Source organism: Pelophylax lessonae (assembly GCF_965119305.1).
Source record: "Pelophylax lessonae genome assembly, chromosome: 3".
Lineage (NCBI taxonomy): Eukaryota > Metazoa > Chordata > Amphibia > Anura > Ranidae > Pelophylax > Pelophylax lessonae.
Window position 1 is genome coordinate 554,527,890 of NC_138770.1, and position 17,249 is coordinate 554,545,138.

The 17,249-nt window shown below is 44.9% G+C and overlaps 1 protein-coding gene across 1 annotated transcript in view; it reads right to left on the reverse strand.

The window, feature by feature from the left end:
• The window catches only part of FBLN7 (fibulin 7), a 156,546-nt gene extending 143,229 nt beyond the window's left edge, over nt 1–13,317 (reverse strand). The window contains exon 1 of the mRNA XM_082250018.1: nt 12,791–13,317. Within this exon, the coding sequence (XP_082106144.1) occupies nt 12,791–12,865 (75 nt within the window). The 5' untranslated portion in view covers nt 12,866–13,317. The remainder of the gene's footprint in view (nt 1–12,790) is intronic.
• Nucleotides 13,318–17,249: the final 3,932 nt, after the last annotated feature.

A 17,249-nucleotide genomic window follows, 5' to 3' on the forward strand; every position in this document is an offset into this window, starting at 1 on the left:
TGACCTGAGGCATCAAACTTGCTCCAAAAAGTAAAAAGAACCCTAAGAAATTCTTTAAATATATCAACAGCAAAAAAGCTAGGGCAGAGCATATTGCACACATAATTAACGTTGATGGTTACAGAGGACACTGAAAAAGCAACCGTGCTGAACGCTTTTTTCTCGTCAGTCTTTACACAGGAAAAGGAGTGGTACACGGACCACGATTATATGGTTAGTAGTAACACACAGGTCTTGCCGTTATGGCTAACAGAGGGTGAAATCGGGGAAAGGCTGGATAAAATTAACACAAACAAATCACCAGGCCCGGATGGCGTACATCCAAGAGTACTCAAAGAACTCAGTAAGATTATATCTAGATCACTGTTCCTGATCTTTGCTGACAGTATTATGACAGGAAATGTACCAGGGGATTGGAGGAAAGCTAAAGTGATACCGATATTAAAAAAGGGGCAGAGGCATATCCCGGGAAATTATGGGCCTGTCAGTTTGACATCAATAGTATGTAAACTTCTGGAGGGGAGGATAAGGGACTATATCGTAGAGTTTGCTAAAGACAACAACATCATCAGCAGTAATCAGCACGGGTTTACAAATGGGCGTTCTTGTCAAACCAATCTCTTAACATTCTACGAGGAGGTGAGCTGTGAGCTAGATATGGACAGACCAGTGGATGTGGTGTACCTGGATTTCGCTAAGGCGTTTGATACAGTTCCCCACAAGCGCTTAATATATAAAATAAGGTCTGCAGGTATCGACCGCAGGGTTTGCTCTTGGATACGGAATTGGCTAAAAGGGTGTGTCCAAAGGGTGGTAATAAACAGTGCATACTCAGACTGGTCTGAGGTGGTAAGCGGGGTCCCCCAAGGCTCAGTCCTGGGACCAACCTTGTTCAATTTATTCATAAACAGCATTGAGGAGGGGATCAATAGTTCGATATCAGTTTTTGCGGATGACACAAAATTGGGCAGGGCAATAACTGCACAGCATAAAGCAGATATCCTACAGAATGACCTGGACAAAATAACAGAGTGGGCAATGACATGGCAAATGAGGTTTAATGTGGAGAAGTGTAAGGTTTTGCACTTGGGGACTTAAAACATAAAAGCACAATACACGTTAGGGGGGGAACCATTGGGGGAATCAAAAATGGAGAAAGATCTGGGAGTCTTGGTAGATGATAGACTAGGCAATAGCATGCAATGTCAAGCGGAAGCTGCCAAAGCCAGCAGAATATTAGCATGCATAAACAAAGTGATGTATTCCAGAGATAAGACTATAATCCTTCCACTTTATAAAACTCTGGTCCGACCACATCTGGAGTATTCTGTCCAGTTCTGGTCGCCAGTCCTCAGGAGGGATGTGTTGGAGCTGGAGAGAGTCCAGAGAAGGGCAACTAAACTGATTAGGGGATTGGAGGCAGTGGCGTAGCGTGGGTTGTCAGCACCCGGGGCAAGGCAAGTAATTTGCGCCCCCTAACCCGCGAGATTTTAGCACTCGAGTCTCTTCCACTAGATTAGTTAAAGAAACCCTTACCCCCTAAGCACATGTATTGTTTGTTATGAAAATACTGACGTAATTAAAGTAAAATGCATCTAAATACAAGTTTGAATGACCAGTGTGCCCCCTTTCAATGCAGAGAGACCAGCGTGCCCCCTTTCAATGAAGAATGACCAGCGTGCCCCCTTTCAATGCAGAATGACCAGCAAGCCCCCATTCAATGCAGAGAGACCAGCATGCCCCCTTTCAATGCAGAATGACCAGCGTGCCCCCTTTCAATGCAGAGAGATCAGTGTGCCCCCTTCAATGCAGAGAGACCAGCGTACCCCCTTTCAATGCAGCATGACCAGCGTGCCCCCTTTCAATGCAGAGAGATCATCGTGCCCCCTTTCAATGCAGAGTGACTAGCGTGCCCCGTTCAATGCAGAGAGACTTACCTGCAGCGGCGGCTTCTCCTCAGTTCCACGCGTCTCCTCGAGTCCTCCCGCCTCCTCCTCGGCCAATGTCATGAGTTCGCCTTTCGGCCAATCAGGAAGCGGGTCTTGGATCTTTTGGCCCCCCCTGCACCCCCCACGCTACGCCACTGATTGGAGGACCTTACTTATGAAGAGCGTCTGCAATCACTTGATTTATTCTCCCTGGAGAAGTGATGCCTGAGAAGGGACATGACAGCAATTTATAAATATCTCAATGGTGATCTCGGCATAGAAAAACAGCTATTCAGTCGAAGGGATTGCATGAGGACTCGAGGGCATACAATGCGATTAGAGGAGAAGCGTTTTAACCTCAGGCAACGTGGGGGGTTCTTTACTGTTAGGGCTACAAGATTGTGGAATTCTCTACCACAAGAGGTGGTTTCTGCGGGAAGTATGGTGGCTTTCAAAAGACTCTTAGACGTACATCTCAAGGATCAGAACATTCAGGGGTATGCGAGATGATTACAGCCACACACACCTACACAGGTTGAACTGGATGGACTATTGTCTTTATTCAACCTCACCTACTATGTAACTATGTAACTATGTAACTAAAGTGGCTACATAACCTAAAACATTCAAAAACAAGTAACATAAGATAATGTGCCAATATATTATCTTCAGATAGATATATATATAAAAAAAAAAAACTGTTCAAGCAGTGAGTGAAAGTTGAAAAAACAAAATAGCACCTAATAAAAAACCAATGTATCTGGTTATGTTCTCTAATGTTGCAGGGGTGATAAACCCCCCCGCCCACAGATGTTCATAAAAAAATGAATCTGAAAAGTAACGGTGAGTAAAAAACAATAAAAATTGTCCCTCAATCTGGTAAATAACCCAAAGTCTGACTGTGAATCAAAGGGAAAAAAAATCCTACTTTCCAACCAAATCCAACTTAATAGTGAAACCCGCTATAGCAATTCACTGAGGAGCTTCATGACAATCCCATCCAGCAAGAAAAATGTAAATTAGCCGCTTACCAGATAGTAGCAGCGGGATAGCTTGTAACAATCCACGCTGGTCTCACACGGTCTTCCGACTAAAGACAGCTCAACACCTGTCTCCTGGGACCAGCTGTCAGAACTCAGGACTGCTTGACTGAACACTAAGTGCCGGTTCACACTTGTGCGGTTATCGCATTTAATTCGGAGCGCACTGTTCCTTCATTACATGCGATCTCATGTGCGGATGTGAGTTCAGCCATATACTTTGTATGGCTGAATTCACAGCGCATCCTCAGCAAACTTGCACATGAGGCTTTTTTTGAGCCGCATCAGAATCGGATCGCACAGTGGTTCACACTTGTGCAATCCGATTCTGTGCGAACTTGCAGATTGCACTGCGATATGCGATCACAACTGGGGGTGTCGTTTGGGGGTTTGTCGTTTTTAATTGACACCCCCTGCGTATCGCATATGGCAGTGTGAACTGCCAGATGTGCGGATGCGATGCGGGAACACGCTGCATATTCGCAGTGTTCCCGCATCGCACAAGTGTGAACCAGCACTAATTCAACACTCCCCAACTGCTGCAATCTTAATGATGAACAGCTGTGTCTCCTATTTCCTCTCGAATATTAACATCCCAGAGGGATGAATGTAATCCATGTGGGAGGGAAAAAAAGGGACTGGATGGTGCATTATCCTTGGGATAAAACTTTTATTGAACAAAAAGGATCAAAGTGAATGTAGACAAAAATTCAATTTAATTAAAAAACATGGTCGTCTGCAGAATGGACCGTGAGGAGCGATGGTTGGGCTATCTCTCTCCAACGTGTTTCCCCTAAGCATGCTTTAGCTTGGAATTAGAGCATTTTAGAGAACATAGGCAGATACATTGGTTTTTTAATAGGTGTTATTTTGTTTTTTCAACTTTCACTCACTGCTTGAAGAGTTTGTTTTTTTATATATATGTCTATTGGCAATGGAATATATTGGCACATTATCTTGTGTTACTTGTTTTGAATGTTTTGGGTTATGTAATCACTTTATTTTTATTCACACGGGTGAAAATTGAAGATTAGTTGTAAAGGACTGTGCAAAATGTTGTATTTGTAAGTAGCTAAAGAAGGCCTGCTTAGGCATGCTTCCTGCAGGTTCTGAAAGGATCGTAATATTCTAGTTCTGAATTCCACCAACTGTCCAGTGAAACAAGGCCCTTTCCTTCCAAAAGTGAGACATTTGCGAGGTCAAACTGTCCAGGACATTAGGCGTGAACAGAAATTAAGTTGTCAATGAGGCCGTGGAGGTAAGAGGATATAATAACATAGGTCCCAATAAGAGCGACATAGGTCCCAATAGTCGCTTTGTTTTGAGTGGAACGTATACACTCCATAGCATGGAGTTTGGGTGAAAAGGAGCCAGCCACAATTTCTCAATCTGTGTCCAGCAGTTATAAGCATGACGTGTATGCCAAGAGGCGAGAGGACATAATCAGGTAGCCAAGTAATATTTAGCCACGTTCGGAAATGCGAGGCTACCTTGGCCACGGGGGGCGTATAGGATGCACTTAGCGATCCTTTGTCTCTTGTAGTTCCAAAAGAAGTTTAGGAGATCACCCTGAAGATTCTTAAGATGTGGAGTTGGGATGGGAATGGGCAGCATCTCAGAGATAAAAACATTTGGGCAAGATCGCATCTTGATGGTCGTCATGCGACTGAAGAGAGATCGTTTTTGGGATTTCCACTTAGCAAAAGAGGCTTTAATGGATGCATATAAGGGGGGAAGTTAGACTTGTAAAGGGTATTGTAAGAGTGTGTAAGATGTACTCCAAGATACTTTAAGGAAGAAGTCCTCCATGAATAATTAAAGGATTGGGAGAGAAGAGATAGCGTCTGGTGGGACATGTTGAAAGGAAGGGCCTTAGTCTTAGATTTGTTAATTTTATAACCTGGGAGAGAGCTATAGCGATCCAACTCCATATGAAGATTAGGGAGTGAGATATGTAGTTGTGTAAGCATGAGTAGTACGTCATCAGCATCAGCGAAGGGTAGCAAACAGGAAGGGCCAGCCAAGCCTGTCAAAAGCCTTTTTAGCATCTATGACTGAGGAGTAATGCCTCAGAGTTATTCCTTTTTCGCCGCTTCTATAAGATCGATTACTTTCCTGGTATTATCTCCAGCCTGGCAAACAGGGATAAACCCTACCTGATCCTTATGAATTAATGACGGTAGAAGAACATTCAGCCTATTTGCCAAGATTTTGGTAAAAATTTTTAGATCGGAGTTGAGAAGTGCTATCGGTCTGTAATTGGATCTTTTCCAGGTTTGGGAATAATTGTGAGAAAAGTAGTCTGCATGTCTCTTGGAATAGGGGAATCAGCTAAGCAGTTAAACAAAGGTGTAATACGTGGGAGGAGGAGGGGAAGGAAGGCCTTATAGTAGACATAGTGTGGGCCGTCAGGTCCCAGAGTTTTGTTGGCCGACAGTGACTTAATCGTGACAGATACTTCCTCTTCTGAGATAGGAGAGTTAAGACAGGCTAGATCCAAAGGATAAATGGTGGGGAGACTGCAATCTGTCAGATAGGATTGAATAGTCTGAAGGAGGTCAGGAGGTGGGGGATTGTGTGGCACAGTTGGGTCATTATAGAGAGTTGAATAATAGTCGTGGAAAAGTTGTGCAATCTTGGAAGAATGGTAATGTAGGGTACCCGCCGCATCCCAGAAAACTGGGTGATGTAGTGGCCTAGCCAATAACATGTGTGGTTTGTTGGCCTTATCGTAATATGTTTGTGCGAGCTGAAGAAGGGCTTTCTTGACTTTCCCAAGGTCAATATCCCGTAGACCCGCTCTGGTGCATACTATTTCCCTGAGGGTGGATAACGAGGGGGAGGACAACAGGCGTTCTTCTAACCTTTGGAGTTTAGCCTCTAGCAGCTGACGAGTCACTCTTTATGACCTCCCCATAAGGAGGCATAGGAGAGGTCTGGGGAACTGTTTTCTGCAAAGTATAATTTCAAGGTGCTCTCCAACTCCATTCTGGAAGGAGTATGTTTAAGTAGAAACTCATTTAGGCGCTAGTGACAAGCTCTGAGGGACCCCGGCGAGAACACTAGAGAGAGTGTGAACAGGTCATGGTCAGACAAGGATATCACCTGGATATCAAATCCGTTGCAGGCTCTAAGAGTGGGAGCATTTACAAAGAAATAGTCTAGTCGCGAATGAGATTTATGAGGGTGGTAGTAGAATGTGAATTGCTTAGCTGACGGATATGGGGTATGCCACGCATCAAATAGAGCATACTTCATAACATTGCTTGATTGTAGCATGGAGGGAGAGTGTGGCTGTCTCTCCTCCTGTCTGAGGAAGGTGGATGTCTCGGGGTGTCGCCTGAGTGTCCAGAGAGAGAGCTGAGTTGAGCTGTGGGGATCCGGTGTGCCGAGAGCCTACGGAGAGCGAGAGGGGTCCAGTCCCAGGAAAGCCTACACAGGTCGCGCGTACTGCGGATTGCCCCTGGGGGTCTGCCTGAAGTTAGAGGGGACCACTCCGGAAGAGGTTCTGGGATCCAGTGTCAGCTAGCTGTAAAAAGGGGTACATAGTCAGTGGACCCTGAAGAGTTCAAGGATTCTACATCCTACTACCTCAAGCCAGTCAGGGTGGGGGAAAGTATTCAGTGACTTTTACAGTACAACAGTGCCGAAGCTTCTACAGTTCTTAGTCCTGGATTTTCTGGACTACTAGTCGAGGATTCAGCACTTTTATAGTTCTACAGAGTGTTCTCAGAGTTAGCGAGCGTTGGCTGGCGTCGGCTGGCGTCAAGGAAGCACCAACGGCATTTTTCAGAAGCAAAGTCCCAAGTGTAATTAGTTGGAGCCCAAATGAGTATCCCACTCATTCCCTTCTCCCATACCCTTTAATTCAATAAAAACCACAAACAAAGATTCCGGAGTTGTGGCTGCTTCAGTTCGAACACCCAGGGTTGCAGCTCACATGGGCTGGAGAGGTTACCGGTAGTGATGGCAGACCCTCATCCGGCCTGTGGGGATTGTAGTCAGCCACGCCAGGGCCGTGGAGCTAGTCCCGGAGCCAGTATGGAAGATATGGATTGCACGTGTGTGGCAAGGAGTATCGACTGTGCAGACGGTGGCGTAATGCTACTCTTGCCAAGCAAGAAGGGACAGCTGGCTTTAGGCAGGAAAAGCGCAGTGTAGACCCTAGTGCAATTAAGGTGGGCGGACGTATGTCTGGCAAGTGACATACTCCGCTTTGCAGTTACTTCCCAAGTGTTTGCAGCGCAGCAGCATGGCAGGGGAAGAGTTACAGTACCGTGCAGGAGACACGTGTAGGAGAAGGAAGTATGTCGTTCACCAGAGGAGCAAAGAGTGTCCCCGCTATGGCTACCACCGTGGCCGAAGAACCTGCGGAGAGCCGAGAGCAGATCTACCTGCCTGATCCCCCGCTAGATTGGGATACCGGTATCTGAATGGTGCCGGGCGGCGGACTCACGTTGTGCACCGGAGGAGGTCGGGAGTTCCTTGGAGTGGTATGTCCCCACGTGCCACTGTTACTCTGAGGGTGCAGGCGTGGGTTCAATGTGGGCAATGTGGTGATTTGCTGCTCAGGGCAGAGAAGAGCGAGGGCCGTCCCAAGAAGCTTGCAGTTATGTGGGATATAGGCCTCACTCAGGAGGTGACGGGGAACGAGTCAAAGTTCCTTCGTGGAGCAGGAAGAGGCATTTCAGGCTGTTGATGCAGATGGAGGCCCTGCCTGTAGTTGGTGGGCTTACAGTCTGCGGGAAGGGGGTTTGGTTGCAGAACTCCATAGGGAGGGGATCCGTATCCACCCACACAGTAGGGACGAGGCCAGAAGCATCGCCAGCCTGGGCCATTACGGAATCCCCCCCTATAAGTATTCCCCAGCCCAGGGGCGTAACTACAGGGGTTGCAGGGGTTGCAATCGCTACCGGGCCCCATGCTCCAGGGGGCCCGGTAGCAAACCAGTGGGTGAACTTCCAGGATCGCAAAGGTCACACTTGCGATCGGACGCTGGCATTGCACCACTGTGGGGAGGCCCCAAGATTGCAGGAAGGGGGCCCACAAGATTGCAGGAAGGGGGCCCACTGCAGAACCTGTGAAAGAATCCTGCTGCGGGACCGTAATAAAAGGCCATGCAACGAGTGTAAAGAGCCCCAGGATTAGTGGGAAGAGCCCTGGGCTTGAAGGTAAGGGCCCCGGCCAGGGGTCTGGGGGGCCCTTCATGGTTTCTTGCATCAGGGCCCTGAAGGTTCTAGTTACGCCTCTGCCCCAGCCTGTCCAGACAGAAGTTACCCAGGTGTTCTCTTCCACCGCCAGTAGTGAGGGTGAAAAGTGCCCTGTTCGAGTGGACTCCCCATCCTTCTACATGAAGCATGGCTCTTTTGAAGAAGGTATGGATGACTGGGGATCCATTGAGGAGACTGAGTGGGGATGGGGATCAGAGACTGAAAGCAGCTCCCCAGGTCCCGAAGTTGTTGCACCCCTAGACCAAGAGGCTCAGGAGGCCATTGAGAGAGGGGAACTGGCCCAGAAATTGGGGTTCTGTGATGTCACAAGGATCCCAGACCTCACCCCACGGGGAACATTGCTAGGGCCAGAGACCAAAACACAGCCTTCGAGGAGATGATTCAGAGAGTGCACACCCCTTTTTCTCCACCAGGGAGAGGTAACCAGAAAACCCTTCCCAGGTTATCTAGGATGCAGCCATACCGAGACTCCTCAGAGGAAGGACTCAAAGAGAAATTTGCCAAAGTTAAAGCTCAGTGGTACTATGGGCGCTCAATTTATATAGACAGAGTGGAAGTCCGTCGCCCAGACGGGTCAAGACATGCTTGGTCCATCCGCGTCAGAAATGAATAAGGGGAGTATGTCCAAGTGCCTCACCTGGAGTGTTACATCTGAGCTTGTCAGTGTTCACTAATAACAGGAGGAGTTGAGGAGCAGCTAAATGAAAAAAAAAATTTGTATGGCTGGCTGGCTACCACAACTGACCAAGGAAATCTTTTGTGAAATGATATAATGCTGAGATTCAAGTTGCACCTGTTAAAGTAAAGCAGACCCCTTTGGCCTTTTGGAAGAGTCAAGTGTTGTGTTGCTAGACCTTTTGGGACCATCGGGTCCGAGTCTGTTGGAAAACTATTCTTATGTGCTAGATCCTTTGGGCCATAGGGCCGGGATCTGTTGTGGATTACAAATGGCTGTGTGGGACCTCATCCACAGTCTGTACAGATGAAGAAGTTGCTACAAAGTTTGTGAGTGTCCAAGAACTTTGGCGTGGGGTGCCTTACTGGACCCCTGTGATGTTTCCCTGACTCAGCAGGACTGTGGGTCATGATAGACTGTGACCTGCCCTATTCCTCACTGAAGTGCTCAAAGGGACAGCAGAGGGCGCTGTGTTTCACTTCAAGAAAGAGGACTTTGTCTAGATAGCTAGTGTTAGGGGGCAAGTTCTTTTCACGTTAAAGGAGGACCCCGGCGTGTCAAGACACTAGTTGGCAGAGGTAGTCAGGGAGGGAGTGGAAAGGTCGCCCTTGTAATTTTGAAGGAGGGTTTTTCCATTCAACTGTTCTGTAAGTTAGAAATGTGATATGATTTCTATGTGATGTGATGAGATTGACTAACGTTTGCTTCCTTTCTCTAAGCAGGTGGGACCACCTTAGAGTTAGACAGTCAGGATGTTATAATGCCTTTTCTTCATTGTTCCCCACCAAATGAGTTTATTTGGTGGGGGGTGCATCAGATTTCATGCACTTTAAACTGTGTATCATACATGTACAGCAGATTGTAAATATATATTTTTTCATGCTAACTTATTCTGTAAATTCATTTTCCCTTTTCCAGGTTTGTGGGATACTCCTGATTTTTTGGCAGAGTTTTTGATAGGAGGCGGCTGCCTCAGAGTCAGAGGGACCTGACTCATTTTTGGTGTGGGGTGGGTGTAGCACCCTACAGGTAGGTGCTAGGTAAATGTATAGTGGGCCTTGTCTAACTAACAGCAGGGTTGTGATTATCTAGCTAGGGTGTCATGGCTTCTAGATGTGCCTGCTGAGGGGAGAAGTGTCCCCACTGGCTCCTTTGAGAGGCTTCTCATAGGGCAGTGTGGGAAGCCCAATCAGGGGACACTTCCCAGCTTGTAACTACCCCAGAAGGCAGATTATGCTGCAAAGGATTCTGGGAGTGGGTATAAGTATGGAGGGAAGTGTGGGGTCTTTGGCGGGAGCAGAGTCCCAGGAGGGAGAGTGCTGGTGTCTCTCCTCCTGTCTGAGGAAGGTGGATGTCTCAGGGTGTTGCCTGAGTGTCCAGAGAGAGAGAGCTGAGTTGAGCTGTGGGGATCCGGTGTGCCGAGAGCCTGCAGAGACGGGTCCAGTCCCAGGAAAGCCTACACAGGTCATGAGTACTGTGGATTGCCCCTGGCGGTCTGCCTGAGGTTAGAGGGAACCACTCTGGAAGAGGTTCTGGGATCCAGTGTCAGCTAGCTGTAAAATGGGGTACATAGTCAGTGGACCCTGAAGAGTTCAAGGTTAAAGGGGGCACCTGTAGTTGGGCACTGAAGTGTACAGAGTGTTTCAGTTAAAGGTACAGCCATACAGGATTCTACATCATACTACCTCAAGCCAGTCAGGGCGGGGGAAAGTATTCAGTGACTTTTACAGTACAACAGTGCCAAGTTCTACAGTTCTTAGTCCTGGATTTTCTGGACTACCAGTCGAGGATTCAGCACTTTTATAGTTCTACAGAGTGTTCTCAGAGTTAGTGAGCGTTGGCTGGCCTCAAGGAAGCGCCAACGGGCATTTTTCAGAAGCAAAGTCCCAAGTGTAATTAGTTGGAGCCCAAAGGAGTATCCAACTCATTCCCTTCTCCCATCCCCTTTAGATCAATAAAAACCACAAACAAAGATGCCGGAGTTGTCGCTGCTTGAGTTCTCACACCCAGGGCCGCAGCTCACACGAGCTGGAGACTTTACCGGTACTGATGGCAGACCCACATCCGGCCATAGGCCTGGAAAACTTGCTATATATATATTATACCCTACACCTAATACCTAAACTTATACCTCCCAACTTTCTGGGGAGTGGCACCTTTTAGAACACAGTATGTAGGTAAGGGACATGTCCCTGCCATGGCCCGGGTTGCACGAATCACAAATATCTAATATGCAGAAAATAATATGCCTAACCGCACAAATGCTTTTTGACCTTTATTTTTTCTATATATTGGTCTTGCAAAATATAGGTTTTCTTACATGTTTAGTACAGCATAACACTTTAGGAAGTAAAATAGCACATTTTGTATAGAGAATGTACACATCAGACCAAGATAAGAGACAACCGAGCCTACACAAGGGACAGAGAGAGGAATTTGGTTTCAAAAGAGGGCTAGTCTCTCCAATTGAGGGTCAGTTGGTGGCTAAAAAAACAAGTTATTAGACATCTGTTCTCCTGATTAAAGTTATCTTTTAGCTTTTTATATCCATGTTTGAAACATCACTTAACTTCCAAAAAAGCTAAACTTCTAATTAGTTGCTGATGATTCTGCATGTCCCAGGTTGCTTTTTGCCTTATTTAACCACTTAAGGTCTTCCCTATAGCAGCTTTACTGCTACAGGGCGGCACCTCTGTGCCAGATCACATATATACTGTACGTGATCTGGCTTCTCTAGGTAGGGTGTGTGAATGTGCGCCGCAAGGGGCTTGCCCCTGCTGTGTATCACGGACTCAATGTCCACCGGAATTCACCGATCATCCAGCATGTAAACAAGGAAGATCGCTGTTCCCGACAGGAGAGAAGGCATGGATCCTATGTCTCTGCAAAGCAGGGACTAGCATCAATATCTTCCCTAGCTAAAGCACCCCCCACAGTACATTTAAACACTGGTCAGGCACACCCTTTGTTCGCCCCTAATGTTTACCCCTTCCCAGCCAGTGTCATTAGTACAGTAACAGTGCATTTATTTAGACACTGATCACTGTATTAGTGCCACTTGTCCCTAAAAAGTGTCAAAAGTGTGAGTTATTGTCAGAATGTCCTCTGCAATATCGCAGTCCCGCTATAAAGTTACTGATCATTGCCATTACTAGTAACAAAATAAAATTATCCCATAGTTTGTAGATGCTATAACTTTTGCACAAACCAATCAATATATGCGTATCGAGAATTTTTTTTTTTTACCAAAAATATATAGCAGAATACATTCTGGCCAAAATTTTTGAAGAAATTTGATTTTTTACATATTTTATTGAATTTAATTTACATTTTTTTATTGGATTTGCTTTATAGCAGAAAGTAAAAAATGTTGGTTTTTTTTTTTTCAAAATTGTCAGTGTTTTTTTGTTAATAGCGCAAACAATAAAAAAATGCAGAGGTGATCAAATACCACCAAACAAAAGCTCTATTAGAGGAAAAAAAAAAAAAAAAAGGACAAATTTTATTTGGGTCCAGCGTCGCATGACTGCACAATTGTCAGTTAAAGTAACGCAGTGCTGTATTGCAACAAATGACCTGTTCATAAAGGGGGATAAATCTTCCGGAGGTCAAGTGGTTAAATATGATTGATGAAGTTGTCACTCAAATGGAAGAACATCTTTATAAACCTATAAAAATGTAACTATGGAACATACATTTTTCTCACCATAGTCAAAGAAAGAAGTTATAAAACATTTTTATAGACCTATAAAAAGTCATTTTGGAACATTTTACAGGTACTGTGTCATTTTACAATATGAGTCAGGATTCATTGTTGACAACAAACAAAATTGTCATAATTTTGGATGCAGATTCATAACTGTGCCTACATCATGAACCTGGAAAAGTATCTGCATAAGTTATAAAATTGCTTACCTGCGCTGCCTGTGACTCCGGAAAGGCTGTAAAACAAAGGAGAAAAAGTAGACTGTACTGAAATCCAGAGGTCATACTGACAAATCTTCAGAGCAAAATATATTCAAGCTGGATATTAATAAAACCAAGCGCTTCTTTCTTGATGCTCCTTGCCTGAGTTTTCCTCTAGGAGTTGTCTTTTATGTACACCCAAAAATTCAAATAAGACGGTATGACCACTAGTAATGCAGGATCAAGACTGCATGTTAATCATGCTGAAAGGGTCTGTAGCAATCCACGCTGAGCTTGCTCCCAGAATACAGCCTTCTGCAGCAACTGTTGACACCTAAGTTACTGTTTGTACCTTACTGAGTCTCACTATATCCCTCCCACATTTTTCCTCTCTTCAGGGATATTTAGTAGGTGGAAAAAGACACCGCTTGGAAAGAGTACCCAGCTCCTGACAATGCCAGTGCAAGTTTCTACTTCTCCTCTCACATCCAGCATGAAAAAAAAATACCCCTGGAATTCAATTCGATCTTCTTGCATTTGAAGAGGAGAGACAGAATGTGTTCATTCATACAATCACACTCTCTGCTGAGCACAAACTATTTCATTTGAATGCAAGGAGCAGAAACAACGATTTCATTGCCTTGTTATGCTGCATGGTTATGCAAGACAATGTAATTCAGCAAGATGACGAGTAAGACTTCCAAGCTAAAAACAATTAAAAATAAGGGAAGGGTTATAGTTTATGTATGGCTTTATTTGGTTCAATCTCAGTTTATTGTATCAAAGATGTAAAAAAAAGACAGGGTTACAACACAAATAAGATCAAAAAACATAGAGAAAGGTACATATAAGGAGCAACATTTGTCTGAATATGGGAATGTCTGATGATATGTAAACAATTAAGTAGTTAAAGACGTATAACAAAATATAGATGTATAGGAAGATCACATAATTGAGGCCTCAGGATAAAGATCAATGCATATGCTGTAAGGATCACTAAGGTAAAGAACACGTCGTTGACACTTTTTCAGGGTACAAGCAGGGAATCCAAAAGAAAGATATTAAAGATGGAGAGGTTACGTATTGGAAAAGGAGAGAGAGATAGAGGGACAAAATAAAAGTAGAGAGAAGAGATCTATGTACTCTGACTGTGTCCAGAAGAGGAATATGTGGGTTCTCCCGAGGCCCAGGTAAGAAATTCAGATGAGTATTGAAACATAGCCCATAAAGTCCAGGTCAGCGAAAATTGTTCTTCACTGGCCTCCTGTGCCAACAGCCTTTCAAGATCTCTGATAGAGTCAACCTCAGTGGACCACTCCCCGAGAGTAGGTATATTGGGTGACTTCCAGTAGTGAGGCATGACTGTTCTAGCTGCGGATAAGAAATGGGGAAGAACGTCTTTTTTTAATAGATTTGAAGGATCCAAGGAGTATTGACAGGAGAGCTTGAATAGAAGTCGCCATCAGTTTGCAGTATAGGTTGAAGATTAAATGCCAAAAGGATCTAATAGGGGGCATTCCCACCATATATAGATCATGGTGCCCTTGGAGGAAATACAGCGTCAGCAGGTATCAGGTATTGAGTGGTTAAAATGGTGCAACACAGAAGGGCATCTATATCATCTGGTAGTCACCTTGAACCCCGTCTCTTTGTTTTTAGTAGCTAAAGAATGTTTATGAGTCAAGGTGAAGCATTTAATTCAATTAGAGGGGGGGATTGTAAGATTCTGGTACCTCTGGTACCCTTAATTTCCATTTCCTTTCAATATGCGTCCCACCTTTCTAATTAGGTGGTACGCATACACCTTTAAGACGGATGACGTCATCGCCGAGCGCCGCTCTGAGCGGCTATTTCAACCGCCGGCGTTCTCTCTCACGTTGTTCGTTCAATGTGCCTGTGCCTGTGCTTATGTGCCTGTGTGTCTACATGCTTACAAGCTTGTCTCGCTGCCGGAACCTCGCTTTTACCTGGAACAGACCGGAACCTCGCTACTGATCCCTGTATCTCGCTACCGGATCACTCCCTCACTACTGGACCCCTCTACTACTAACCTTACTAGTGATAAGTACCCCACAGGGGAATCCTCCATAACCTAACTTACACTACCTACCTCTGCACATTAAGGACTGTTACTATCTATGCATACTAATTCTATCATCTGCACTGTTACATAGATTGCTAGCTCTTGAGTCTACTACCATCTATCCTTGCACTGGTTTAGCCTATCCTGTATTTGTCATCTGCTGTCCTTACCACCTGTTACCATACTCGATTACTAACCTATCTGCATTCTACCTAAATACCATCTAATACTCTCCTGAACATTTCTATCAAGTGCTTACCATCTCTGTCACTGTTCACACCTGTCCCTTCAGCACATCACCTTCATACTATCATATACATCCTATCACTCCAGGAACATCTTATTGAGTGTGTGTATATCTGTATGCTGAAGCTGACGGGCCCACAGTGATGAGTCTGGAGAGTTGGATCTGGTTATTCAACACATCTCTACATGACTACTGAGTGGAGATTCTGCAGCTGCAAATCCAGCCTACTACAAAAACGCAGGAGCGTTACAGATTGAACGAACCTAAAAAAAATGGATTCAGCAGAATTACCCACTCAAGTGACACAATTAACACAACAAGTAAATGCATTAATACTTGCTCTTACTGAAGTAAAAGAAGAAAATCAAACTCTGACACAGCAGGTAACCCGTCTTTCATGGCTTACTGCTGATCAGCCCCCTGAACCTAAAATAAACCCTCCTCCAGTGTTTACAGGTGATCGGAAAAAATTTTGTGAATTCAAAAACGCATGCCAATTGCTTTTTTTGTTAAAACCTCGTACATACCCTACTGATCAAATTAAAGTCTGTACCGTTATTTCATACTTAACGGGTGATCCACGGGCCTGGGCAGACTCTCTCTTTAAGAAAAATGATCAGCTTCTCAACTCCTATTCTTTATTCCTAGCGGAACTCGCTAGTTTATATGAAGACCCCAATAGGCAGAGTACTGCTGATATTCAATTGAGGGCTTTAAAACAAGGTAGGAGACCTGTAGAAGACTTTGTAGCAGAGTTCAAAAGATGGACCCTTGATTCAGGGTGGAATGATACATCTCTGCGAACTCAATTCAGACTCGGGTTGTCAGGAGCTGTTAAAGACGAGCTCGCCCGAGCGGATTTACCTGGCACCTTGGATGCCTTAATACAACTCAGTATCAACATCAACAGGCGACTGCGAGAAAGAAAGGCTGAGAAAATGGGAATGCCATTGTCTAGTCCTTCTCTGATTTCGGCCGTTGACCCTACTCCCATGGAGGTAGGAACCATACGCCCACCTTTATCAACTACTGAACGAGCCAGAAGAAGATTCAGAAACCTCTGCATGTACTGCGCATCCCCGGATCATTTGATAAGCGTCTGTCCCCTTGTCCGCAAAAAAGAGGGTGAGTGTTCACATGTCTTGCTAGGAGGATTAACGACTTCCTTTTCTAACCCCTACCTCTTTGTTCATCTAACATTACAGTGGGACCAGACTAGAATTACCACCAAGGCTATGATCGACACAGGATCTTGTGGGAACTATATTGATACATGTTTTGTTACCTTAAATAAAATACCTATTATTTCAAAACCTAAACCTGTTTCTGTTAGTTTCATTAACGGTATTCCACTATCTTCTGGTCCAATCACCAACCAGACACAAGCACTCCTTGTCACTGCTAACGAGTCTCATATGGAGACCACCACTTTTGATATACTACCTTCACCCCATTATCCCATTATTTTGGGACTTCCTTGGTTACACACACATCAACCAATCATAGATTGGAACCGACGGACTTTAACTTTCCCTTCTCACTATTGCGAGATTACGTGTAACCTCCCATCTTTTGGAAAGATCCTGTCTGTGGTGTCAGATGAGATTGCACCATTATGCTATCAGGATCTGTCCGAAGTATTCCTTGAGAAAAATGCTCAAGTGTTGCCTCCCCATAGGGATTATGATTGCACTATCAATCTACTCCCTAACAGCAAATTGCCTTTCGGTCATGTTTATCCTCTTTCACAGGATGAACTTTCTCATCTCAAGGAATACTTAGATGAAAATTTGAAAAAAGGGTTCATTAGACCCTCTACTTCTTCCACAGCTGCAGGACTTTTCTTTGTCCGCAATAAGGATTCAAGTCTTAGGCCTATTATCGATTATAGGCAATTAAATACGATTACGATAAAGGATCGCTATCCTTTACCGCTCATCCCTGAACTCATCGAACAAGTGCGTGGGGCTACTTACTTCTCTAAATTGGACCTAAAAGGGGCATACAACCTAATCCGAATCCGTGACGGAGATGAGTGGAAAACAGCATTCAGAACCAGATACGGATTATTCGAATATCTTGTGATGCCATTCGGGTTGTGTAATGCTCCCGCAGCTTTCCAGAGGTTCATAAACGAC